The sequence below is a fragment of the Orcinus orca genome, chromosome 5 (assembly GCF_937001465.1).
Source record: "Orcinus orca chromosome 5, mOrcOrc1.1, whole genome shotgun sequence".
Taxonomy (NCBI): Eukaryota; Metazoa; Chordata; class Mammalia; order Artiodactyla; family Delphinidae; genus Orcinus; species Orcinus orca.
In genome coordinates this window covers 90,588,368-90,614,891 of record NC_064563.1, presented here as the reverse complement: position 1 = coordinate 90,614,891, position 26,524 = coordinate 90,588,368, and the positions used below count along the sequence as shown (strand labels likewise).

The 26,524-nt window shown below is 35.8% G+C and overlaps 1 protein-coding gene across 1 annotated transcript in view; it reads right to left on the bottom strand.

Moving 5' to 3' along the window:
• Positions 1 to 1,281: 1,281 nt before the first annotated feature.
• Positions 1,282 to 26,524, bottom strand: part of SLC9C1 (solute carrier family 9 member C1) — a 101,181-nt gene continuing 75,938 nt past the window's right edge. Inside the window, exons 19-29 of the mRNA XM_049710331.1 lie at positions 26,111 to 26,162; positions 24,742 to 24,890; positions 20,914 to 21,039; positions 19,679 to 19,777; positions 18,978 to 19,151; positions 16,040 to 16,171; positions 15,721 to 15,906; positions 14,079 to 14,202; positions 5,872 to 5,921; positions 3,559 to 3,646; positions 1,282 to 1,565 (exon numbers count right to left, since the gene is read on the bottom strand). Coding sequence (XP_049566288.1) covers positions 3,566 to 3,646; positions 5,872 to 5,921; positions 14,079 to 14,202; positions 15,721 to 15,906; positions 16,040 to 16,171; positions 18,978 to 19,151; positions 19,679 to 19,777; positions 20,914 to 21,039; positions 24,742 to 24,890; positions 26,111 to 26,162 — 1,173 coding nt within the window. The 3' untranslated portion in view covers positions 1,282 to 1,565; positions 3,559 to 3,565. The remainder of the gene's footprint in view (positions 1,566 to 3,558; positions 3,647 to 5,871; positions 5,922 to 14,078; positions 14,203 to 15,720; positions 15,907 to 16,039; positions 16,172 to 18,977; positions 19,152 to 19,678; positions 19,778 to 20,913; positions 21,040 to 24,741; positions 24,891 to 26,110; positions 26,163 to 26,524) is intronic.

Genomic DNA, 26,524 nt, shown 5'->3' with positions numbered 1-26,524 from the left:
GTTCGGAACTCAGGAGAGGAAGGGTACCCATTAATAAGATCTCTCAGATATTATGCTAAATGAAATAAGTCAGACAGAGAAAGACAAATACATATCACTTACATTTGGAATCTAAAAATTGAAACAAACTAGTGACTATAACAAAAAGGAAACAGACTCACAGGTAGAGAGAACAAAGTAGTAGTTATCAGTGGGGAGGGGGAGAGGGGCAATATAGGGATAGGGGATTAAGAGGTACAAACTGTTATGTGTAAAATAAATCTGCTACAAGGATATATTGTACAATACAGGGAATATATCCAATATTTTATAATAACTAAAAATGAAGTATAACCTTAAAAATTGTGAATCTCTATGTTGTACACCTGTAACTTGTATAGTATTGTACATCAACTACATCTCAGTAATAAAAAATAATGTCCCTTCAGACATTAAAAGAGCTGTCATGTAACTATCACTGGAAAAGAACTGGTTGAGTTTAGTTTTGGAGAGAAGTGATAGCAGTTTGATTTGACTTTCCCAACAGCAACAAACCAAACTGTCTTCTCCACAAGCGCATTTTGTGAATGGAGTCTCTACACTTGGCTTCTGAAAACTGTGCCTCCCACCAGTTGTAGCAAGAAAAAAGTTTGGAATAACATTTCCCAACCCCTGGGTGGAAGCATGATCCTAAAGACATATATTTAAATTTTTATAAATTCTTCAGATACTTATTTAAGACTTACCATACTGGAGGTATATATGGTAAAATAGCTAATCACAGGCTTGTTTTCAACTCTCTGCTCTGCCTCTTACTAGCTGGGAGGTTTTTGGCAAATTGCTCACACTCACTCTTTCAATTTACTCATTTGTAAATTGGAAATAATAGTACCTACCTTACGTGGTTGTTGTGAAGATTATGTAAGTTCATAACTGTACAGCATTTGTCATATACCAGCATACAGAAAGCACACAATATCTATTCACTGTTAAGATTATCCTTTAAAATTATGTGCTGGGTGTTGTGGTCACTATTGTAAATATAATGATGAACAAAATGGACACTGGCAGTTTCGCTTAGGACTGAGTTACATGGTTCAGTCTAAATCAATTTCCATGCTTTGCTATTTTAATTCACTGAGTGCTTCCAAGATGAGTGAAGTGCAATGAATGAAAAAAATCAATACTTGGTTCAAGAGCAACATTTAAAATACATTTTAATAGCATTTAATTTTCATAAAGTGAAGCAAACCATTTTTGCTTTAAGAGTAATATGCAAATTATTGAAGCGGCATAAGCTTATTTTCTGGCTCTAAAACTAAAACTCACTCTAAAATTTCTGGGGTGTTTTACATATTTTAAATAATAGATATTTTAAATCAAGGAAATTTTGCAAAAAAGTATTTTAAACGGAACAGTTGCAAGGTCCAAACTTCTTTCCTTGTGACACCAAGAACATTTGCACAGGATCCAACTCGAAGTTGCTCCCTCTTGAGGTAGGGAAATGCATTTCAAAAACAGGAGGCATCTCATGACAGCAGTACTAATGCATGTGTCAGTCTTCAAAACAGCCTTGTCAACCATTTCTAAAAAAACGGAAAGGAAAGAAAACAAAGGCAAAAGAACTTTGGAATCTTTCAACATTGACCCACAACCTGGGATAGGATGTATTGGAGGGTCATTTTCATTCTCACAAGAAACATCTGGTCATTACTGATGAGGCCAAGGAAGGAAGTTGAGCAAGGAAGTGCAAATCATTCATCCTCATAAAGGGGTGGCAGCGTGATTTAAACTGGGAGTCTGAATCCAAGTAGCCCTTGGCGTCTGCCGAACCGGACAGGGGTATTTTATGCATTGTCAGGAGGAGGGTTTTCCATTGTGGGAATAACTTCACTGGAGTCATTTCTGAGTCACTCACTGAGTTTCAGCTCTGGCTATTACCACTCCATTTCCTAACACTATGGATTGCTGAGTGTAAACGGTGGTAAAAAAGAAAAGAGAACTTTAAAGTAATTTATATTTGAATAATGCTTGATAGTTTTACAATCATATTTTTCGTTATAAGGGTAATAAAACTGCATAAAATAAAAAAGGTAAATAAGACCATCCCTACTCTCACCTTTCCACTTAATTACATCATTTGGATTTGTCTTTTCTGGCCTTGTTTTATGCTAAACAAGGTATAAGTACAGTTTCGCCTTCAGCTTTTATATTTTACATTGGACGACTCAACCAGTCTTTTTCATGGTTTTATGATAGTCCGTGTATAGATGTTCTGCAGTGAAATTATACACTTTCTCATTGTTGAACACTTAGGGTCTTTTAAATTTTTTGCCCCTAGAAATAGTAGTGTACTAGACATGTTGTACATATGTCTACTTGAATACTTTGGATTTCTCTCTTTGGATTGATTTTTACTCTCTTAGGATTTCAATTTTCAGACTGATTTTTTCAAAAAACACTGAGCCCAAGTGTGTAAGCATTTTTATGACTTTTGTTAACAAATTACTTTTACTTATCCACCAGCTAAATATGAGAAAACAAGTATCACTCTATTTTCAGTTATTTCAAAGGCAATAATTCTACCATTGAATAAAAATTGTTCATTTAAAAAAACAAATGTTAATACTTCATTGTTGTTTAGTTTTGCATTTTTTATTTTCTCTATATTCTGGGTATTGTCTTTTCCCTGAACTGGCTGTTCATAAGTTTGCCTGTTGGAATCATAGTGTTTTCCTCATCATTTTGTATAAATTTTTCCCATGTGTTGCAAATAATTCTTGCAAACACCTTTTCGATTGTGTATTGTTAGCTTTTAAATCTATTTTTAAATATGATCTTTGTCATAGGAAGTGGTATGCAAGAGCTAACGTTTTTTAAATGGAGATAAGATTTATCTGAAGGTCATTTTTAACCCAGTGATATTCTTAATGTAACATAGAGTCATATAAAGCACTTATGAACACATATTTCCCCAGAGATACCACATTTTGAATGGTCAACAGTCAGGCTGGTCTACTCATTTTTCCCCCAAAGTCTTGCTCTCTTGTGTCTTCTATTCTGAGCGTCCGCTTCATTTCTCTACAAAGACTTTGTTTATGCTCAGTAGCTACTTTTCCTCTTTTGAATTCATTTAGCTTCAGTTGACACTGTCCATGGTGTATCTCGTATTGTTATTTTAATTGCCTTCTGTGTGGTATGTTTTGTCTCCTTAACTAGAACATAAACTTTTGAACATGAAGTCATAGCTTATTGCCTGTTTACATCTTCCACAGTGCATGGCTGCCTGAAAAATGACCTGCCAAATAGGGAGCAACCAGTGTTGCATGTGAGACTCAATAGCAGAATATAGAGAGGGAACCACGAGACTACAAAGTTTTCAGAAATCCAGATAAAGGAATCTTATTTTAAAATTAATTTTCCAAATTAGAATTTAGAGCTAGTGCCATTAGAAGCATCTCTGGCTAGTGGAAGGTAGTATAATCATACTATCACACAAACGCAAATAAACTGGCTTCCTTCTACATCTCTGGGGACAGGTGTGCTCCTGATCATGTTGGAGAAACTGAGGCAGCTTACCAGACTTTCATTTAGGCTTGTTATAGGCATCCTCATAGAAGTTCTTATCCTCCGTGGTCTTAACAATTGATTCTGTAGGCTGTTGATTCTAAAAATGGAGATAGGAGTCAAAGTCTGAGACTGTTAATAAGGGTCAGATTTATAAAGCAGAGCTGGTGTCAGATCTGGTCTGTAGATCAGGGGACCTAGAACTGGGACTTCTGCCAGTGACAGCACTGTGTGGGGACCAAAACATTTTGTAAGGAGCCACTTTATGTTGTGTCAGCCTTTTTCATTATGTAAAGGTAAAGCTACAGTTCTGGGGTGGTAGTAGTAGGGCAAAGGTTTGAGGGGAGTAGGAAGGGAGCTGGCTCAGAAACATAGCCAAGATCTGACATCAGGGAGAAAAAAGAATTTACTACATAACATACTTTGTTGATCTCTGTATGTCTCAGTAGCTGATGTTTCTACCATTTAATGGACTGTCTCTCACTTTAACACTACTTCCTCTATGTTAGCAACCATCATGCAATCCTTTTCTTTAATTAAGGAAAAGCAGCATTTTGGGGCAAAGTGTACCGGGAGAGTACTAGCTTCCCTGGCTCTTCCCTCCATCCCCTCAAACATGCTATTAAGATGAATCCTACAGGCTTGTCAGCCTGCCAGGGCTAAGGAGAAAGATGGCTTAATCGGTAAGCTAGACGAAGCCATCTAATATTTTATCTTAAGTGTCTTACTCCTCTTTTTTTGTTTTTTAATTGTAATTTCCCTTTGTTATTTCCTAGTCTTCAGCAGCAACTGTGTTTGCGAGAATTAGAGGAGGTGACTGTGTCCATATTTTTTTTTAGAAAATTAATATGGGGAGAGCAAAAGAGGTTTGGAGACGTAGTTTACAATGTTAAGAAGGGGTTAACAAAGAATAATAGACATTCTGTGTATGTATTGCTTGTTATATGTCAAATACTATGCAGTGTACTTCCCATTTCTTTAATCCCCATGTAGTCGCACTATATGAAATAAGCATTGTTATTATCCCTGTTTTATAGACAGGGAAAAAGTGATGCTCAGGCAGGTTGAGAAACTTGTCCAAGGTCACATGGCTAATATGTGATGGAACCAGGAGACAAACCAGAGAATTTCATGCTAGAGCCCATACTCTTAGCCCCAAAGCTATTGGGTCAGGAGTTCTAGGTAACAAGCAACAACCAGGGAGGGTTTGAGGAAAAGCTTCCCCAGGAAGACTCCAAAATACTTAGGGAGAAAGTGAACTTCCTGCTTTTAGCAGAATGAGAACATTTGTGTTAAAGAAGAGTATTGGCCTCTTGAAGATCTGAGAACTTGGACACATTTGAGTTTAAGACGGACATGAGAAAAACACCTTCAACGTCCCCCATGGAACCTATAATCAACTTTCATTCAACATACACTCATGAGGAGAGTTTCGGGGGAAAGGGAGCATGTGTTTTGAGTTTGATGCCTACTGCTAATACAGCAAATAGACTTAACTGATGTAAAACATTTTTAACAATCAAATATACAATTTTCTGATGTATTTGTAGTAGATATTTCTCAGATTCTGGGCATGATAAATCAACATCTCCTGGAAAAATACAACCAGCTTGGAAAAGACAAGAATTAAAAATAAATTCTCCCCGAAACTAATATGTCAAATATGCCTCAATTGGGCTTTCCTGGTGGCGCAGTGGTTAAGAATCTGCCTGCCAATGCAGGAGACATGGGTTTGAGCCCTGGTCTGGGAAGCTCCCACATGCCGCGGAACAAATAAGCTCGTGTGCCACAACTACTGAGCCTGCACTGTAGAGCCCATGTGCCATAACTACTGAGCCTGTGTGCCACAACTACTGAGCCTGTGTGCCTAAAGCCTGTGCTCCCAACAAGAGAAGCCACCACAATGAGAAGCCTGCACACCACAACGAAGAGTAGCCTCCGCTTGCTGCAACCAGACAAAAGCCCACGTGCAGCAATGAAGACCCAACACAGCCAAAAATAAAATAAATAAATTTTAAAAATATGCCTCAATTTTAAAAAATAAAATTTATTAAATAAATAAATAAACTCTCTACCCTACCTGGAACTCCCTAAAATCCAGTCTACAGGTAGGCTGGTGTAGATCTAGTGAGGTAGAGTCGTCCCTAGGTATTGGCAGGGGATTGGTCCCAGGACCACATTCCCTCTTCCCACAAGTACCAAAATCCATGGATGCTTAAGTCTCTTATATAAAGTGGCATAGTACAGTATGCGCCCACTATCCATGGGTTCCGTGTTCTAGGATATGGAGGGCTGACTGTACTTTCACTCTATTTCTCAGTTTACCTGAGTACTTGTCTCTTCTTGAGGGTGTTCTTCATTTGTTCTGCTTGCAGCTGCTTCAAAAAAGACTGTGTTAGTTCGAGCACTGAAACAAAGGACTGTATCAAATAGTACGACTCTCAAAGTCAACCATGTTCAAGTCAGTTACACCCAGGACATGTGATCTGAAATTGGTGGTAATTTTGACTGGTAGCAAGTGGGGTCACTTTTCAAAAAAGGGATTAAAAGTCCTCTATTATAAAGATTGTGTAACAATTGTGCAGAAGGTTTGGAAAGTAGAGAGACAAAATCATCTATTGTCCCACCATCCCCAAAATACTTTTATATTAATATCTATTGAGCATGCCAGGCCCATTGGTAAGCAATGGGGATACATAAGAAAACAAACGAGTTATGATCCGTGCCCTCTTGGAGCAGATGGGTCAGCAAAAAAAAATACAAAATGGGAAAATAGGATTGTGTGCATAGCGGGCTATGGGAGCACACAGGAGAGTGAAGTGTTGTGAATTTGGAATGTATCAGTGATGCTGAGATTTGAAGAATAAGAAGTTAGCTCCGTGGAATGGGGAGATGTGGGGAGAGGCATGTTTAGAAGTTCCAGGCAGAAGGAAAAGAAGGAATGTGCAAAGGTTCAGGAATGAGAAAACATGAGGTCTCCCAGATTATGTGAACCATTAGCTGTTTGGTATGGCTACGTTTTAGAGAGTGGGGAGGGGAGATGGCTGAAAAAAGAGAAGATGGTGAAGGTTTCAATACCATGTCCCATTTCTGCTTAATCTAAAGATGAGAGGAGACTCATGTGATGACAGTATTGTGTGTCCACATGGATTCAAAGGTATATAATTGTAACATAATAAAGATAAAATTTGTTTAATGTTAGCAACACAATGTTGTATCATTGGTATTTTTACTTGACATGTATCATTGGTCTTTTCCAAGTTACTACATGGGAAATTAATTGGTTAATGATTATTTAGCATTTAATCATGTTGACTAATGTGTTAATTTAATTAACCATTCATTTATCATTAGCCATTTTGATAACTTCTACTTTTTATTTTTATAAATGATGCTCAATTACCCTTATCACATTTTTTGATTTATTTCTTTACAATAAATGTCTAGAAATTATATTATTAATTAATTTTTTATTGAGGTATAATTGACATATATAAAAATTATATTATTTAGGCAAAGGATATAAAAACCTTTACGGCTTTTGGAATCTTGTGATAAATTTATTTCATCAATTAGTGCTGGTATCAAGGTAAGAATGTATATCAGATTCACAACATTTTTTTTGAGCATTAGGCATTATAATTCTTTAAAAATCTCACTAATTAAACAGAGCAATATTTAATTTCTGTTTCTATAAATGTTAGTAGTGTTGAACTTTTTTACATTTTGTTTTCAACGTAACTTTTCTTCCATGAATTATCCTTTGCTGACCTCTTGATTGGTAATATTTTTATTGACACAGAATTTTAAAATTAATTTCTATATTTCTAAATTTAGAACTATGTCTCTTTCAGTGAAATGATAAATATTAAATTATATTACTATTTATTCAATAATTTAATTATTTACCAGTTAATTTTTAAATCTACCTCAAACTCATTTTCTAAATTTGAATCAATGACTTAATAGTATTTATTAAATAATCATTTATGTTCTGATTCAACTTTATTCATGCAAAATTTGTATGAATAGGCTTTATATTAAGGTTATTTATTGGGTCCCTGAACCAAGATGACAGAGTAGAAGGGCGTGCTCTCACTCCCTCTTGCGAGAACACCAGAATCACAACTAGCTGCTGGAAAATCATCGATAGGAAGACATTGGAACTCACCAAAAAAGATACCCCCACATCCAAAGACAAAGGAGAAGCCACAATGAGAGGGTAGGAGGGGCACAATCACAGTAAAATCAAATCCCATAACTGCTGGGTGGGTGACTCACAGACTGGAGAACACTTATACCACAGAAGTTCACCCACTGGAGTGAAGGTTTTGAGCCCCATGTCAAGCTTTCCAACCTTGGGGTCCGGCAACAGGAGGAGGAATTCCTACAGAATCACACTTTGAAGGCTAGTGGAATTTCATTGCAGGACTTCATCATGACTAGGGGAAACAGAAACTCCACACTTGGAGGGCACACACAAAGTAGTGTGCACATCGGGACCCAGGGGAAGGAGCAGTAACCTTAGAGGAGACTGAACCAGACCTACCTGCTAGTGTTGGAGGGTCTCCTGCAGAGGTGGGAGGTGGCTTCGTTTCACGTGGGGACAAGGACACTGGCAGCAGAAGCTCTGGGAAGTACTCCTTGGTGTGAGCCCTCCCAGAGTCCGCCATTAGCACCACCAAAGACCCCAGGTAGGCTTCAGTGTTGGGTTGCCTCAGGCCAAACAACCAACAGGGAGAGAACCCAGCCCCACCCATCAGCAGACAAGTGGATTAAAGTTTTACTGAGCTCTGCCCACCAGAGCAACAGTCAGCTCTATCCACCACCAGTCCCTCCCATCAGGAAACTTGCACAAGCCTCTTAGATAGGCTCATGCCCTAAAAGAACTACAATCCTGCAGCCTGCAAAACAAAAACCACATTCACAGAAAGATACACAAGATGAAAAGGCAGAGAGCTATGTACCAGATGAAGGAACAAGAGAAAACCCCAGAAAAACAACTAAATGAAGTAGAGATAGGCAACCTTCCAGAAAAAGAATTCAGAATAATCATAGTGAAGATGATCCAGGACCTCTGAAAAAGAATGGAGGCAAACATCAAGAAGATCCAAGAAATGTTTAACAAAGAGTTAGAAGAATTAAAGAACAAACAAACAGAGAAGAACAATGAAATAAATGAAATGAAAACTACACTAAAAGGAATCAATAGCAGAATAACTGAGGCAGAAGAACGGATAAGTGACCTGGAAGACAGAATGGTGGAATTCACTGTCGTGGAACAGGATAAAGAAAAAAGAATGGAAAGAAATGAATACAGCTTAAGAGACCTCTGATACAACATTAAATGCAACAACATTCACATTATAGGGGTCCCAGAAGGAGAAGAGACAGAGAAAGGACCCAAAAAAATATTTGAAGAGATTATAGTCGAAAACTTCCCTAACATGGGAAAGGAAATAGCCACCCAAGTCTAGGAAGTGCAGTGAGTCCCATATAAGATAAACCCAAGGAGAAACACGCCAAGACACATAGTAATCAAATAGGAAAAAATCAAAGACAAAGAAAAGTTATTGAAAGCAACAAGAGAAAAATGACAAATAACATACAAGGTAACTCCAATAAGGTTAACAGCTGATTTCTCAGCAGAAACTCTACAAGCCAGAAGGGAGTGGCATGATATACTTAAAGTGATGAAAGGGAAGAACCTACAACCAAGATCACTATACCCAGCAAGGATCTCTTTCAGATTTGATGGAGAAATCAAAAGCTTTACAGAAAAGCAAAAACTAAGTGAATTCAGCACCACAAAATCAGCTCTAAAACAAATGCTAAAGGAACTTCTCTAAGTGGGAAACACAAGAGGAGAAAAGGACCCACAAAACAAACCCCAAACAATTAACAAAATGGTCATAGGAACATACATGTTGATAATTACCCTAAACATGAATGGATTAAATGCTCCAACCAAAAGACACAGGCTTCCTGAATGGATACAAAACCAAGACCCATCTATATGCTCTCTACAAGAGACACACTTCAGACCTAGGGACACATACAGACTGAAAGTGAGGGGATGGAAAAAGATATTCCATGCATATGGAAATCAAAAGAAAGCTGGAGTAGCAATACACATATCAGATAAAATAGATTTTAAAATAAAGAATGTTACAAGAGACAATGAAGGACACTACATAATGATCAAGGGATCAATCCAAGAAGAAGATATAGCAATTATAAATATATATGCACCTAACATAGGAGCACCTCAGTACATAAGGCAACTGTTAACAGCTACAAAAGAGGAAATTGACAGTAACACAATAATAGTGGGGGACTTTAACACCTCACTTACACCAATGGACAGGTCATCCAAACAGAAAATTAATAAGGAAACACAAGCTTTACATCACACAATAGACCAGATAGATTTAATCGATATTTATAGAGCATTCCATCGAAAAACAGCAGATTACACTTTCTTCTCAAGTGCTCATGGAATCTTCTCCAGGATAGATCATATCTTAGGTAACAAATCAAGCCTTGGTAAATTTAAGAAAATTGAAATCGTATCGAGTGTCTTTTATGACCACAACTCTATAAGACTAGATATCAATTACAGGGAAAGAAATGTAAAAAACAGAAACACATGATTAAATGAGGCTAAACAATATGTTACTAAATAACCAAGAGATCACTGAAGACATCAAAGAGGAAACCAAAAAATACCTAGAGACAAATGACAAAGAAAACACAATGATCCAAAACCTATGGGATGCAGCAAAAGCAGTTCTAAGAGGGAAGTTTATAGCTATACAAGCCTACCTGAAGAAACAAGAAAAATCTCAAATAAACAGTCTAAACTGACACCTAAGGAACTAGAGAAAGAAGAACAAACAAAACCCAATGTTAGCAGAAGGAGAGAAATCATAAAGATCAGAGCAGAAATCAATGAAATAGAAACAAAGAAAACAACAGCAAAGATCAATAAAACTAAAAGCTGGTTCTTTGAGAAGATAAACAAAATTTGTAAACCATTAGCCCGACTCATCAAGAAAAAGAGGGAGAGGACTCAAATCAATAAAATTAGAAAGGAGAAGTTACAACAGACATTGCAGAAATACAAGCATCCTAAGAGACTACTGCAAGCAACTCTATGCCAATAAAATGGACAACCTGGAAGAAATGGACAAATTTTTAGAAAGGTATAACCTTCCAAGACTGAACTAGGAAGAAATAGAAAATATGAACACAGCAATCACAAGTAATGAAATTGAAACTGTTATTAAAAATCTTCCAACAGGGCTTCCCTGGTGGCGCAGTGGTTGAGAGTCCGCCTGCCGATGCAGGGGACACGGGTTCGTGCTCTGGTCCGGGAGGATCCCACATGCCGCGGAGCGGGTGGGCCCGTGAGCCATGGCTGCTGGGCCTGCGTGTCCGGAGCCCGTGCTCCGCAACAGGAGAGGCCACAACAGTGAGAGGCCCGCGTACCGCAAAAAAAAAAAAAAAAAAAAATCTTCCAACAAACAAAATTCCAGGACCAGATGGCTTCACAGGTGAATTCTATCAAACATTTAGACAAGAGCTAACACCCATCCTTCTCAACTCTTCCAAAAAATTGCAGCAGAAGAAACACTCCCAAACTCATTCTATGAGGCCACCATCACCCTGATACCAAAACCAGACAAAGATACTACAAAAAAAGAAAATTACAGACAAATATCACTGATGAATATAGATGCAACAATACTCAACAAAATACTAGCAAACAGAATACAACAACACATTAAAGGGATCATACACCATGATCAAGTGGGATTTATCCCACGGATGCAAGGATTCTTCAATATATGCAAATCAATCAATGTGATACACCATATTAACAAATTGAAGAATAAAAACCATTTGATCATCTCAATAGATGCAGAAAAAGCTTTTGACAAAATTCAACACCAATTTATGATAAAAACTCTCCAGAAAGTGGGCATAGAGGGAACCTACCTCAACATAATAAAGGCCATATACGACAAACCCACAGCAAACATCATTCTCAATGGCGAAATTCTGAAAGCATTTCCTCTAAGATCAGGAATAAGGCAAGGATGTCCACTCTCACCATTATTATTCAACATAGTTTTGGAAGTCTTAGCCACGGAAATCAGAGAAGAAAAAGAAATAAAATAATACAACTTGGAAAAGAAGAAGTAAAACTGTCACTGTTTGCAGATGATATGACACTATACGTAGAGAATCCTAAAGATTCCACCAGAAACCTACTAGAGCTAATCAATGAATTTGGTAAAGTTGCAGGATACAAAATTAATGCACAGAAATCTCTTCCATTCCTATACACTAATGATGAAAATTTGAAAGAGAAATTAAGGAAACACTCCCATTTACCACTGCAACAAAAAGAATAAAATACTTAGGAGTAAACCTGCATAGGGAGACAAAAGACCTGTATGCAGAAAGGTATAAGACACTGATGAAAGAAATTAAAGATGATACCAACAGATGGAGAGATATACCGTGTTCTTGGATTGGAACAATCAATATTGGGAAGATGACTATACTACCCAAAGCAATTTACAGATTCAATGCAATCCCTATCAAATTACCAATGGCATTTTTTATAGAACTAGAACAAAAAATCTTAAAATTTGTATGGAGACACAAAAGACCCCGAATAGCCAAAGCCGTCTTGAGGAACAAAAATGTAGCTGGAGGAATCAGACTCCCTGACTTCAGACTATACTAGAAAGCTGCAGTAATCAAGACAATATGGTACTGGCATGAAAACAGAAATATAGATCTATGGAACAAGATAGAAAGCTCAGAGATAAACCCACGCACCTATGGTTAACTAATCTATGACAAAGGAGGCAAGGATATACAATAGAGAAAAGACAGTCTCTTCAGTAAGTGGTGATGGGAAAACTAGACAGCTACATGTAAAAGAATGAACTGAGAACACTCCCTAACACCATATACAAAATAAACTCAAAATGGATTAGAGACCTAAATGTAGGACCAGACACTATAAAACTCTTAGAGGAAAACATAGGAAGAACACTCTTTGACATAAATCACAGCAAGATCTTTTTTGATCCACCTCCTAGAGTAATGGAAATAAAAACAAAAATAAACAAATGGGACCTAATGAAACTTAAAAGCTTTTGCACAACAAAGGAAACTACAAACAAGACCAAAAGACAACCCTCATGATGGAAGAAAATATTTGCAAATGAATCAATGGACAAAGGATCAATCTCCAAAATATATAAACAGCTCATGCAGCTCAATATTAAAAAAACAAACAACCCAATCCAAAAATGGGCAGAAGACCTAAATAGACATTTCTCCAAAGAAGACATACAGATGACCAAGAAGCACATGAAAAGCTGCTCAACATCACCAATCATTAGAGAAATGCAAATCAAAACTACAATGAGGTGTCGCCTCACACCAGTTAGAATGGGCATCATCAGAAAATCTACAAACAACAAATGCTGGAGAGAGTATGGAGAAAAGGGAACTCTCTTGTAATGTTGGTGGGAATGTAAATTGATACAGCCACTATGCAGAACAGTATGGAGTTTCCTTAAAAAGCTAAAAATAGAATTACCATATGATCCATCAACCTCACTACTGGGCATATACCCAGAGAAAACCATGATTCAAAAAGACGTCTGCAGCCCAATGTTCATTTCAGCACTATTTACAATAGCCAGGTCATGGAAGCAACCTAAATGCCCATCGACAGCTGAATTGATAAAGAAGATGTGGTACATATATACAACGGAATATTACTCAGCCATAAAAAGGAACGAAATTGGGTCATTTGTGGAGACATGGATGGATCTAGAGACTGTCATACAGACTGAAGTAAGTCAGAAAGAGAAAAACAAATATCGTATATTAACGCATATATGTGGAACCTAGAAAAATGGTACAGATGAACCAGTTTGCAGGGCAGAAATAGACACACAGATGTAGAGAATAAACGTATGGACACCAAGGGGGGAAAGCTGTGTGGGGTTGGGGGGGTGGTGTGATGAATTGGGCGATTGGGATGGACATGTATACACTGATGTGTATAAAACGGATGACTAATAAGAACCTGTTGTATAAAAAAATTAAAAAAATTTTTTAAAAATAATAAAGTTATTCATTTAGTCACATGATTTATATCTCTGTTGTTCAGACAGTGCAACAATATTTTCACTATTACTGCTATATAAAATATTTTAACTTTTGGGATGAATTAGGAATTCCCTCATTAATTACTTTTATACACAAATAATGTGTATAATATATAATACTATTATATGTGTTTGTTTTTATAGATTAAATATTAAAATTTCTAATAACTTAGATGTTCTCGGTTTTAATTCACACATTGGATATCAAATATGGCAGTTAAAAGGATTCCTCAGTACTCTAGGTAGAATGCATACAAGTTTCCAAATACATATAGGAGTATTTTACAAAAGGAAAGTAAGTTCCCAATTGCTCAAAGAAATCTAACATACCTGATGCTACAGGATGAGCACGTTTACGTGAAGTTATATACTTTCTAGTGTTCCACCTGAATTTTTTTGAATCAATCGCAGTTCGAACAATTGTTACCTTTGTGAAATCTTCAGTGCCTTGTATCTGAAAGTTGACAGATTACAAGCTATATCATACAGTTGAATGTTTCTGTTAGGCTACTATCTCAGACCCTCTCTAAATATCTGGGCCTGAAAATTGACAGTAGCAATAGATATTAGATATCTTTAAATACCTGGATATGTTAGTTTTGTGAGAGTCAATATTCTACATACTTTCACTGATTTTTAATTATTTTGCTCATTTTTATTACAAATGAGAAAAATAATCGAGTTAATCATCAATGACCCTTTAAAATATCACCCAGAAAGTTTTTCTATGTGGCAGGAAGAAAGTTTGAAAATCAATGGATTTCAAGAAATCTTCCAACCTTGTGACTGTCTTCAATATGCTTTGAATAACATTGGTGCCCAAATCCACAGTGAGCAGAGTTTTATGCCTAGGAGAGTAGACAGAGTTGGACAGGTTTGGGCTGCCTTGAGAATCTCTTACTTGGTCATCTAAATTCCCAACCAGCACCCCCCAACTAAGCTCTATTGTTATGTATTCAAGAATAGAGTTGGGGAGCACCATAGTTAAGAATAATGTTTTACTTCCTCTCACTTGGCATCAAATTGATGCTAGTGGCATCCACGTAGAAAATTTTCTTGTGACTGTTTCTCAGCTTAGAATTCCTCTTATTCCCACCTCAGTTTTTTCCTTGTGTCCCAAATCTACCTTTTAAGCACTTCTACCATAGCTGTAAATGTTTATTAATCTATTTATATATGTTTCTTTTCGCTTGGTTGAGAGATCTCTTGAGGGCAAGCTTAAAGTCTCATTCATCTTGACCATTTTAGCATCTAGCACTGTTTCTGTCATAGTTGCTTTTAAAAAGTACCTGATTTAATTGACTCTAGGTCCCTCTTTCAAGTTACTTTCTTTAGCTGTATTTTATGTGTCCTCTGATTCCTCCTGACATGTGCCTCTCTTACTCTACACACACACAGACACACACATAATACAGTCTTACTTCTTTCTTTCTTCTCATGGCACAGCTTCTCATTTTAATTGGAAGGGTAACCCAACAGCTTAAATATGAGAAGTCCTTCATTTCTACGTTCACTTTGAAAGTATCTGGGGAAATACCACTGGTACTCACTTCAGCATGGGACTGACAGAACATTTTTAGAGCACTGCTGTTACAGTCCAGAGAGAGTAGTCCTTCTGCAATATGTACATGAACTTAATAGGTCCTCTTTTGCTATTTACAGTTGCACCAAAATCTAACTGTGGTCAAAATGTATAGCTTGGCCCAATTCATTGACAGTGAATAGGAATAGCTTGGTGTTTGGGCTACCCAGTACAAAAGCAATCAATTAATTTGGTGTGGTGTGTGTGTGTGTGTGTGTGTGTGTGTGTGTGTGTGTGTGTGTGTGTGTATGGAGGTGGTGGGGGAAAGGGAGAGAATGGGAAGGGGGGAAAGGGAGAGAATGGGAAGTTGGAAAAGTGACAATTTTTCTAACATTAACACATTGGACAAATGGCATATTGACCTGAAGATTTGAATCAATATTTCTTTACCTGATGGCATGTTATAGGAATTAAGAAAGGAGCCTTATAAGCTTTTCGTAACTGACAATCTTCCACAGCTCCATGAATGAGGATGACATAAATTACAGTTTCACCATAGATATCAGTTTTGGTGTTCTTTGGTATATTTTTTACATAAACGTTACAGAGTTTTAACTGCATCTTGTAATTCCAATCCTATAAGAAAAACACAATTTCATAGTCTATTGTTTATAAAGTTTAATATAAATTCCTAAATAGTTAATTTCTAACAAAACTTTAGGGCTATTTCACTCAGAGAGAAATACAATTTTATATAAACACCTCTTACCTCATAAGATAAATGTTCCCTGATTTTTTTGGCAGTAATAGAAAGTCCAAGTTTTAGCCACATTTTATATTCAATGTGAGGACAGAATTGTTCAAAAGCTTCATACAAGTGATGTTTGGGAATAAAGTATGCCTGGAAAGAAGAGGATATCAATTTTTTTTAAGTCTTTTGTTGAATTTGTTCCAATATTACTTGTTTTATGTTTTGGGTTTTTGGCCACGAGGCATGTGGGATCTTAGTTTCCCAACCTGGGATGGAACCCACACTCCCTGCATTGGGAGACGAAGTCTTAACCACCTGACTGCCAGGGAAGTCCCAGAGGATATCAGTTTAACATTTCATCCTGTGCACCCATGATTTAATGAAATGAGGTTTTCCCATTTATATATGTAACATTAAAGCTAATAATTTCAATTATATAGATTCATGTTATTTCCTGGAAACCTAATAAAATGTATCTATTTAGTAAATATTTGTGCAATCTTGTCATACACTAAGCACTAAAAGACTACATGATCCAATGAGAGGTTCTTTATTATTCTTACAGATTCTGAAAAAAATAGAAAACCAAGTATCAAAGATCATTTAACCTTTTCTAAAGACATAAGTATTTCTAAAAACACATTATTTGAGGGGAGCGAGTGCTTTGGTCAATAATAAAATGCGGATACTAACAATGAACAGACTATTGGCTATTAGGAATAAGCTGCTATGAATACAGAAGACATTGTGTATGTTGGTTTTAATTTCTCTTAGTAAGTATCTATGAGTGCGGTTGCTGGGTAATAGGGTAAGTGTGTATTTAACCTTATGAGAAACTGCCAAACTGTTTTCAGATGAAGTTGTAACATTTTACCCTTTAACTAGCCATGTATGAGAATTTCAGTTGCTTCACATCCTTGCTAATACACTGTTCAGTTTTTTTATTTTTAGCCAATGTAGTAGGTGTGTAGTGATAACTTATCATGATTTTAATTTGCATTTCTCTGAGAGCTAATGATATTGATTATTTTCTTCATGTGTTTATGGGCAATTTGTATATTCTTTTGTGAAGTATCTGTTCAAATCCTTTGCCCAATTTTTAAAATTGAAGCATAGTTGATCTACAATATTATACTAGTTTCAGGTGTACAACATAGTGATCCAATATTATTATAGATTATACTCCATTTAAAGTTATTACAAAGTATTGACTCTATTCCCTGTACTGTGCAATATATTTTTGTAGCTTATTTATTTTATACATAGTAGTTTGTACCTCTTAATCCTCTACCCTTATTTTGTCCCAACCCCTTCCCTCTCCCTATTGGTAACCACTAATTTGTTTCCTGTATCTGTGAGTCCATTTCTGTTTTGTCATATTAATTTGTTTGTTTTCTTTTTTTAGGTTCCACATATAAGTGATAACTTATAGCATTTGTCTTTCTCTGACTTATTTCAGTAAACGTAATACCCTCCAGGTCCAACCATGTTGTTGCAAATGGCAGAATTTCATTCTTTTTTTATGGCTTAGTAATATTACCATATATATGTATATAATATATATATATATTACCACTTAGGTTGCTTCCATGTTTTGGCTGTTATAAATAATACTGCTGTGAACACTGGGGTACATGTATCTTTTCGAATTAATGTTTTCATTTTCTTCATATACCTATCCAAGAGCAGAATTCCTGGATTATATGGTAGCTCTATTTTTAGTTTTTAGGAACCTCCATACTGTTTTCCATAGTGGCACAAATTTACATTCCCACAAACAGTGTACTAGGCATCCCTTTATCCACATCCTCACCAACATTTGTTATTTGCAGACTTTTTTTTTTTTCACTTTTTGACCACACCTTGCAGTATGTGGGATCTTAGTTCCCCAACCAGGGATCAAACCTGGGGCCCCTACGGTGGAAGCACAGAGTCTTAAACACTGGACTGGCAGGGAAGTCCCATTGTTATTTGTAGACTTTTTGATGATAGACATTCTGACAGAGGTTTTATTACTTCATTAGGGATGGCAAAATGGAGATATTCTAATTCTGTCATTCTATATTTGTTAGCTGGAATTCTTCTACACAGAAGAATTTTTCATCATTTTTTTTTTCTTTTTAGCTTCCTTGAAAGAGTTCATAGAGGAAAGGCAAGATAAATGTTTAATTTTTTCTTTTTTAAAAGAAGCAATCCAGAATTCCCTGGTGGTCCAGTGGTTAGGACTCTGGGCTTCCACTGCCAGGGGTCCGGGTTTGACCCTTGGTTGGGGAACTAATATCCCGCAAGCTGTGTAGCATGGCCAAAAAAAAAAAATATATATATATATATATATATATATAGTAAAAAAATAATAAATAAAACACGGTCCTTTAAAAAAAAAGAAGCAATCCATTTTCAGAGACATAAATTGATATCCTAGCAACATTTATGGAATAAAAAAATAGGTGTCATTATCGACTTATGGGTTTTTATATATTTTGGAGGTTCAATTATTTACAGTCATTATTTTTTCTGAGTTCACATTAGGCCAGTGGAAGTCTCTGCTGCTTTGAGGATTTTGTCCTCAATTGTGTGTCAGGAAACTTCCGTCCACTTTGCTCAACTTTTCTAGTAATAAACCCCAGCTCTTTGACTTGTTCCCTTCCTTACCCTCCAAATTATGGTATTGATAGTTAACATATCCCATCTAATTTTCCCATGAGAGATCTCATATAACCAGTTTTTCTGGTTAAATCCTTGTTTCAATATGGTAGGTTAACTTTTACAAACCATTTTGTTAGGACATTATAGTGTGTTCATAAAATTTTATAACAAGTTTTATTTCTTTATCATCCTTATTTTTTAAAAAATTGTCGCTAGACTGTAAACATATACAAGTACAAAAATAACCTTAAATTTTGTACTAGATATTTAACAAAGTACAACAGTAAGACATTAGGTGATGTTTTCTGACCTCCACTACAGTTTTGCAGGTGGCAGAATATTTCATAGGTTCATTAGTCAAGCAGTTTAGCTCTCCTATTATTGCCCCACTGATCACAAAGTCTGTGTAAGTTATTTGGTAATCTTTCTCCTCTGACTCCCAGATTATTTGGTCAATTCCCAAACCTGGCTTTGATCTTTGAAGCTGTTCAGGAACAAAGAAAGAAAAAAAATACATAGGCCAGTTAATTTACCAAAACTATTTAATTTATGGCTTTTTCCCCCTTTGGTTTTAACAGTTTTAATATTTATATATTGTTTGAGAACACGTATTACTCATAACTTTTAAAGTGAATTTATTAAATTAGCAATGACTTGGAAAAAAAGCATCTTAAATACTCTGATCTTTCTGATCCCACCTACTCACTCAACCTATACCTGTCTTAGAATGGCTAAAAGCCCAACTCAAACATAAGATAAATAACAATGTATATTATAATTTTCCATCTTAATGCTGATCCTTTGAGGTTTCTTGTTATCAATAGCAACGTATGACTTAAAGGTGATGGCTGGTATTATCATTGTGTCTGAGGAAGAAAATTGTTGTTTGGATAACAGCTGCTGTCCAAAAAAAGGAATAATGGAGTTCTTAGCATTGAAAGGTATTTATTCTGTATTATGTAACTTTTTAACTAGTGCTCACAAGGGCATTTATAAATGTCTCTGCCTTACCTTTACCATGCCTGAAATAATTACATAAATTCCTTGGGGCTCATCACCTTCTTCAAATATATCATTTCCACAATCAAATGTTACAACTCTGGATCTTTCCTAAAAAATATCACCAAATACATAAGCCATAAATAATATTGTAGTGGTGATTGGAGTTTACATTTTTTAAAAAGTTGTACATTTTTAAAGTAAATGTTACTTTAAAATATCTGAAATTTTGTGTTAGTAATAAATTTGTAAGAGAAAATAGGAATTATGGCTAACAGAAGAAGGTGGATATTCACAGGTATATGTAATTTCAGATGGGGTGTTCATACGTAGATTAAAAAACAATCTAATCTAGGAATAAGAATGTAGTAGAAGGATGAAAATATTTCATTTGGATGAAAGATAGGACAGATAGAAGCTAATGGCACATATGTGTCTTATACATACTCGTGCTCTAAACAGCTGATGAAGTAATAAAAAAATTCATTCATTCAAAATATTTTAAGCAGGTGAAAAAAATATAATTTGTCTTTTGTTACTTATTTGATATAGAAAAAGATGTTAATAGAACAGGTTAAATCTCTTTATTTGTTCATCCCACAAACACTTACTGAATACCCGCTATGTGAGATGCTACATGGTAGGAGTTGAGTATTCAAAAGCTGGATGAGGTAAAAATTATAGTAGGGGAGAGAGATGTAAAGATAATAATTGTAATATAATGTAATGATGCTATAATAAAGATATACAGTAACAGTGGTGATTCCTTTGGTCTTCCAAACTCTGGATGGACCATAGGATGTTCTTCTACTGGTGGGGTATTTGACTCTAAAGCCTGCTTTTCAGAGTACCTGTGGTGGGGGTGTTTCCAGAGAAGCAATAAGCAGAGGAGGTTTTGGGGGAAAAAATGAAAGCAAAGAGCATTTCAAGATAAGTAAATAGCACTCACAGAGGAATGGACTTAAAGAACAGTATAAAGTTCTTGGGGTACCATGAGTGGTTCAGTATAAATAGAGTATGGGGTATATGACACATGGGTAACAGAAAGTAAAGATGGAGAGGTAGGCAGGAGGCAGATTGTGGGAGAACTTTGCATGTCATTCAAAGAGATTTTGATTTTATCCTACAGGTAATCAATGACATTTAGGTAATTTAAAACTGAAGAGTATCATGGTTAAATCTTTACCTTTTAAAATATCATTGGCTGATACGTTAGAGATAGTATTACTAGCAAATACAAATATTACCTGAATAAAGCTTATATGGTCTTGGTCTTTATCTAGCCATGGAATATGATAGAGTGCTTTGTCAACAGTAGGAGGTTTGTACATAGGTTGAAGATCAAGTATCTCTCTTTTTCTGGCCATTATTAACTAAAACCACAAAAGTTGAGAAAGGAGATGAACAAAATTGGTGTTCACAGAATGTTTAAAACAATTATGGTTTTATACTATTTCCTTTTCTTGCTCTTCTGAGATTTTTGTTCTTCCATGGAAACCTTCAACCTCTCCCGTTATAGCATTTTTCTATGTTATCATTATTCTGAAGTCACAGATTACTTTTAAAAGTAAATCTTATATGTCCATGCCACTCTCTCACTTCGTCCCAGCTACCAAATGTAAAATAGATAGCTAGTGGGAAGCAGCCGCATAGCACAGGGAGATCAGCTCGGTGCTTTGAGACCACCTAGAGAGGTGGGATAGGGAGGATGGGAGGGAGATGCAAGAGGGAGGAGATATGGGGATATATGTATATGTATAGCTGATTCACTTTGTTATAAAGCAGAAACTAAGAAAAATAAATAAATCTTTTACCGAAGTATAGCACATATGCAAAAAGTGCACAAATCATAATGTCCATCAAAGAACATTTACCACATGAAAATATCTGCGTAACCAGCACCCAGATTAAAAAATAAAACATTTATTGAACCCTAGAATCCTCCCTTATGTTCTCTTCTAGTCATTACTTCTACCCCAAATTAATCACTCTTTTTCTATTACCATAGTTTAGCTTTGTCTGGTTTTGAACTTTATCTGCATGAAATCAACGAGTATGTACTTAGTTGTGTCTGGTTTCATCTGCTCAACATTATGTTTCTGAGATTCATCTATAATGTTGCAAGGAGTAAACATTCATTCATTTCATTTTCACTGTTGTGTAGTATTATATTTTATGAATATACCACAGCTTTATTTATCTGTTGTTGATTGACATTTGGGCTGTTCCAGTTTTGGACTTTTGAAATGCTGCAGTGAATACTTGTTTGCTGTACATATGTACTCATTTCTGTTGTATATATGGTTATATAATCTAATTTCTGGGTCTTAAGATATGTATATGTCCAAATTTAGTAGATTCTGCCAAATAATTTTCCAAAGTGATTGCATCAGTTTATATTCCCACTCTAATGTTCCAGTTGCCGACACTTGGTATTGCCAGTATTTTTGTTTTTATTTTAATTTTAAGTATTCTGATGGTTGTGTATTTGTATTTACTTTTGGGTTTAATTTGCATTAAGCTTATGATGATGATATTTGGCATCTTTTCTTATGTTTATTGGCCTCTAGAATATTCTCTGTTAGGAAGTGCCTGTTCATATCTTTTGCTGATTTTTTTTTTAAAAATGAATTTTCTGTCCTGTTCTTATTGATTTGTAAGATATTTTTATATATTCTGAACATGAGCACTTTTTTGGATATATTTATTTTGGAAATTTCCTCTACCTTTTTGTGGATCATCTTTTCATTATCTTGTATCCTTTTTTGTCTCTCATTTTCTGCATTACTCTCTTCTTTTGTATTTAGTTGATTTTCTGTAGTGAAACACTTAAAACTCCTTTCTCATTTATTTATATGTAATTCTTTAGTTATTTTCTTTTCTATTACCACAGGGGTTACATTTAGCATCCTAGAATATAACACTCTAATTTGAATTTATAACAGTTTAACTTCCATAACATACAAAACTCTGCTCCTTTAACAGCTTCATCCCCACCCCTTGCAGTTGATGTCCTAATATTACATCTTTATGTGTTGTCTGTCCAAAACACAAACTAAATATTTTTAAAAATGCATTCATCTCTTAAATATGACATTACAAGCCAAAGCTGTAATAATTCTAGCTTTTAGACTAATAATTACTTTAAAAATATATTACTCTCTTAAATCATGTAGAAAACAAAAAAAATGGAGTCAGATACAATTATTACAATAATACTAGCTTTAATAATTGCCCATGTATTTACCTTTACTGAGATTTTTATTTCTTCCTATGGGTTTGAGTTATTGTCCAGTGTCCTTTCATTTCAATCTTCATGACATGTTTTAGAATTTCTTTCAGGGCAGGTATAGTGTTAATGAATTCCCTCAGATTTTGTTTGTCTGAAAGTGTCTTAATTTCCCTCTCACTTCTAAGGACATTTTTGCTGGATATAGGATTCTTAGTTGACTATTTTTTCTTTTAGTACTTTGTATATATCAGCCCATTTTCTTCTGGTCTCCAAAGTTTCTGATGAGAAATCTGCTGATAATCTTATTGAGGATCCTTTGTATGTGATGAATTTTTTCTCTATTGCTGATTTCAAAATTCTCTCTTTATCTTTCAGCAATTTGATTACAATGTGCCTTGATGTGGGTCTATTTGAGTTCACCCTACTTGAAGTTCACTGAGCTTCCTGGATGTTAATATTCATGCCTTACATCAAATTTAGAAAGTTTTCAGCCAATATTTCTTTAAATTTCCTGTCTGTTCCTTTCTCTCTCTCTTGTCTTCTTGGGACATATACATCGCATGTGTTGGTCCACTTGATGGTATCTCACAGGTCCCTTAGACTCTGCTCACTTTTCTTCTATCTTTTACTTTCTATTCCTCAGATGCTATAATTTCCATGGTCCTGTTTTCAAGGAGACTTATTTTTTTTTATGCCTTTTAGTTCTTGCCATGTGGTGTTATACATATTTTACCTTAGGTTCATTCTTAAGGATTTAGAGTTTTTAATTGCTATTGTGAATACAATATTTTTCCACATTTTCTTTAGTTGTGGAATAATTTTGAAAGTTGATCTTGTTTCTGGAAACCTTATTGAATTATTTTATTGATCCTATATTATCAATTTTAAGTTAATTCTCTAGGGTTTTAGATTAAACAATCAATAGGAAATAACAGTTTTATTCTTTTTCCAAAACTTCCATCTCTCAAGTTCCTTTTATTTTTCTTCTTGATCTGGCTAAGACTTACAAGCACAGCATTCACTTCCTGGAATGGTACTGTTCTGACTTTAATGGGAATAATTCTAAATGTTTTGCCATCTAATACAATGTTTGCTTCAGATTTTTAATAGATACTTTTTATCCAGTTAAGGATGTTACTTCTTTTATTAGCCTTTGAACATTCTGAATGAGAGTTGGATTTTATCAAATGACTTTTCTTCTTTGATCTCTTAATAAGTGAGTTATATAGCTATTTTGGGAGACAAAACCTTCTTAGTCATAGTGTATTATGCCAGATTCAACTAGCTACTATTGTGTTAAAAAGTTTTATATATGTATTCACAAGTATAATAACTTTTTTCCCCTTATACTATTCTCGATTTGGGGAATAAATTTTATACTTACAGAATGAGTTGGGACCCTCTCTAACTTTTTACATGTCACAGTACCATTTAAATAACTTAGAGAAAGGAAATGTAATTAATTCTTACCCTATAATTGAGTGTTCTTATAAATCATAGTTTTTATGGAAAAAGTTGTTTGAGTGTCACAGGTAACTCCCAGGAACATATTGATACCCAGTTTAGCCTAGGATGAGGAATAGTTTCATTATACCTTTAGTCTGGGTGCAAAGCGTAGAAAGAAGTTCTCCCTCACTATGGCAAGAAAGGAAAGGGAAGTTGACCAATAGAACTGCAGGAAGGAAACTCTCTCTGATAGGTGCTTTTCTTTAGACAACTATTTTAAGTTATATATTTATATTGCAGGAATGGCCTATATTGGAAAGAGCCAAAAGTAGGTTTGATGATCATAAATAACTATATATCAAGTAAGTATATTTGTTTTGAAAATATTCTACCATACCTTATTAATTTCAAAACCTTCAATTTTATGAAGAATTCCTTTTAACCTGAAAACTTTAACAATTTCTCTAGCCAAACTGAGCATGACATTAATCTCCTCCTTTGTTTTCATAGTGACAGCGATTTCTGGGTGGTCATACTCTAAGTAGCCTGAAAAATAACAAAATATTTTCAGAGGAAATAGGACATTGCTTAAATATTTCATGTGGACAGTAAGCTAATATTTCTTTAAACTCATGGAGTATAACCCTCACCACAGGGAAATGTATCTCTCCCTGAAGAGGTCTCTACAATCAATCAAAATTCACCAGTAGTTACAGAATTCTGCCTGACATTTTCTTGTTGGCAGCCCATACCTGTGTCTAAGCCCGTGAAGGACAGACAGCCCTAGTCCTAGGATCAAAATTATACTGAAGCACCTATGCTGGACACTGAGAGGCTCTCCTGGGCTCTAGGTCTGGAGTTCATGACCCAATTTTTCATTCTGTTTAAATGAAGATTTCTGACTACAGACTGTGTGCTTAAATATGGCTTCTGATCAAGTTCTCTCACTCCTCCTGAGTCATTTCCACCTGTCCTGCCTGGGCATCTAGATCACTCATCTATGTTCTCCTGCCTGTCTGATGTGGATTCCTGGATGCCCATGAGAGTTTCATCCACTTAGGACTTTTTCTTGGTCATGACCTCTTGTCTGGCTTGACAACCATCTGCCATGCAAGATCTCTCATGCTTGGCCTCATTCCCAGGCTTGCTGTGTTCTTTTGTTGTCCACCATCTGGTACCAAACCCCCTTCTTCTCCATACATGTAAACACTGTGCTATAGGGATGTGTCTGTCTCACTCCCAGGATTTGTGCTGCACTAGGACCATGAATTGGTGTGATTCAGAGAACAGGCTGTTGTCACGTTTGGGCACTGAGTCTCCTAGCAGTCACATCAGCGATCTGTGAGGCTCTGTTCCGATTTCAACTCGTTTTAAAGCCTAAATTGTCAGATCGCAACTCTGTGGCAAACGGAGGAAAAAATAGCTTCTTTCCTTGTGTTGCTCAGGAAGGTATGTTTGGAAGAAAACAGAATTTATAAGGTGATAAAGACATGCATAACCATGGCATGCAAATGTGTTTTCTTTAAACAGAAATTAAAAGTCCTTCACTGTGGTATAAGGCAGAGAGAACAAATGTGGAGGGGTAATATTACACTATTCTCATCCAGCCAAAGATACGATCATGTTGATTGTTGAAGTTATTCATTTTATTATTGATAGTAAGTAGGTCTCCTCAAAGATCAGTTTCGTTATCAAAACCATTGCCTCTCTGAAGAAACGATGATAAGAGATGGTCATGTTAGATCTTTAGGGTGAGAGGTACCTACCTAGCTCTTCCATAGCATGTCCTGTATTCTTCGTTATCCTCCTTAATAACATCTACGGAACAAAAGAAATGTTTTGGGAAACAAAACTGTTATAAAATGTCTTTACATTTGCAACTGATGAATTTTTAACCTAAATTAATAACTTTAGGGCTTCTCTGGTGGTGCAATGGTTAAGAATCCGCCTGCCAATGCCGGGGACATGGGTTCAAGCCCTGGTCCGGGAAGATCCCACATGCTGTGGAGCAATTAAGCCCATGCTCCACAACTACTGAGCCTGCGTGCCACAACGACTGAAGCCCGTGTGCCAAGAGCCTGTACTCCGCAACAAGAGAAGCCACTGCGATGAGAAGCCTGCGCACTGCAACGAAGAGTAGCCCCCACTCACTGCAACTAGGGAAAGCCTGCAAGCAGCAA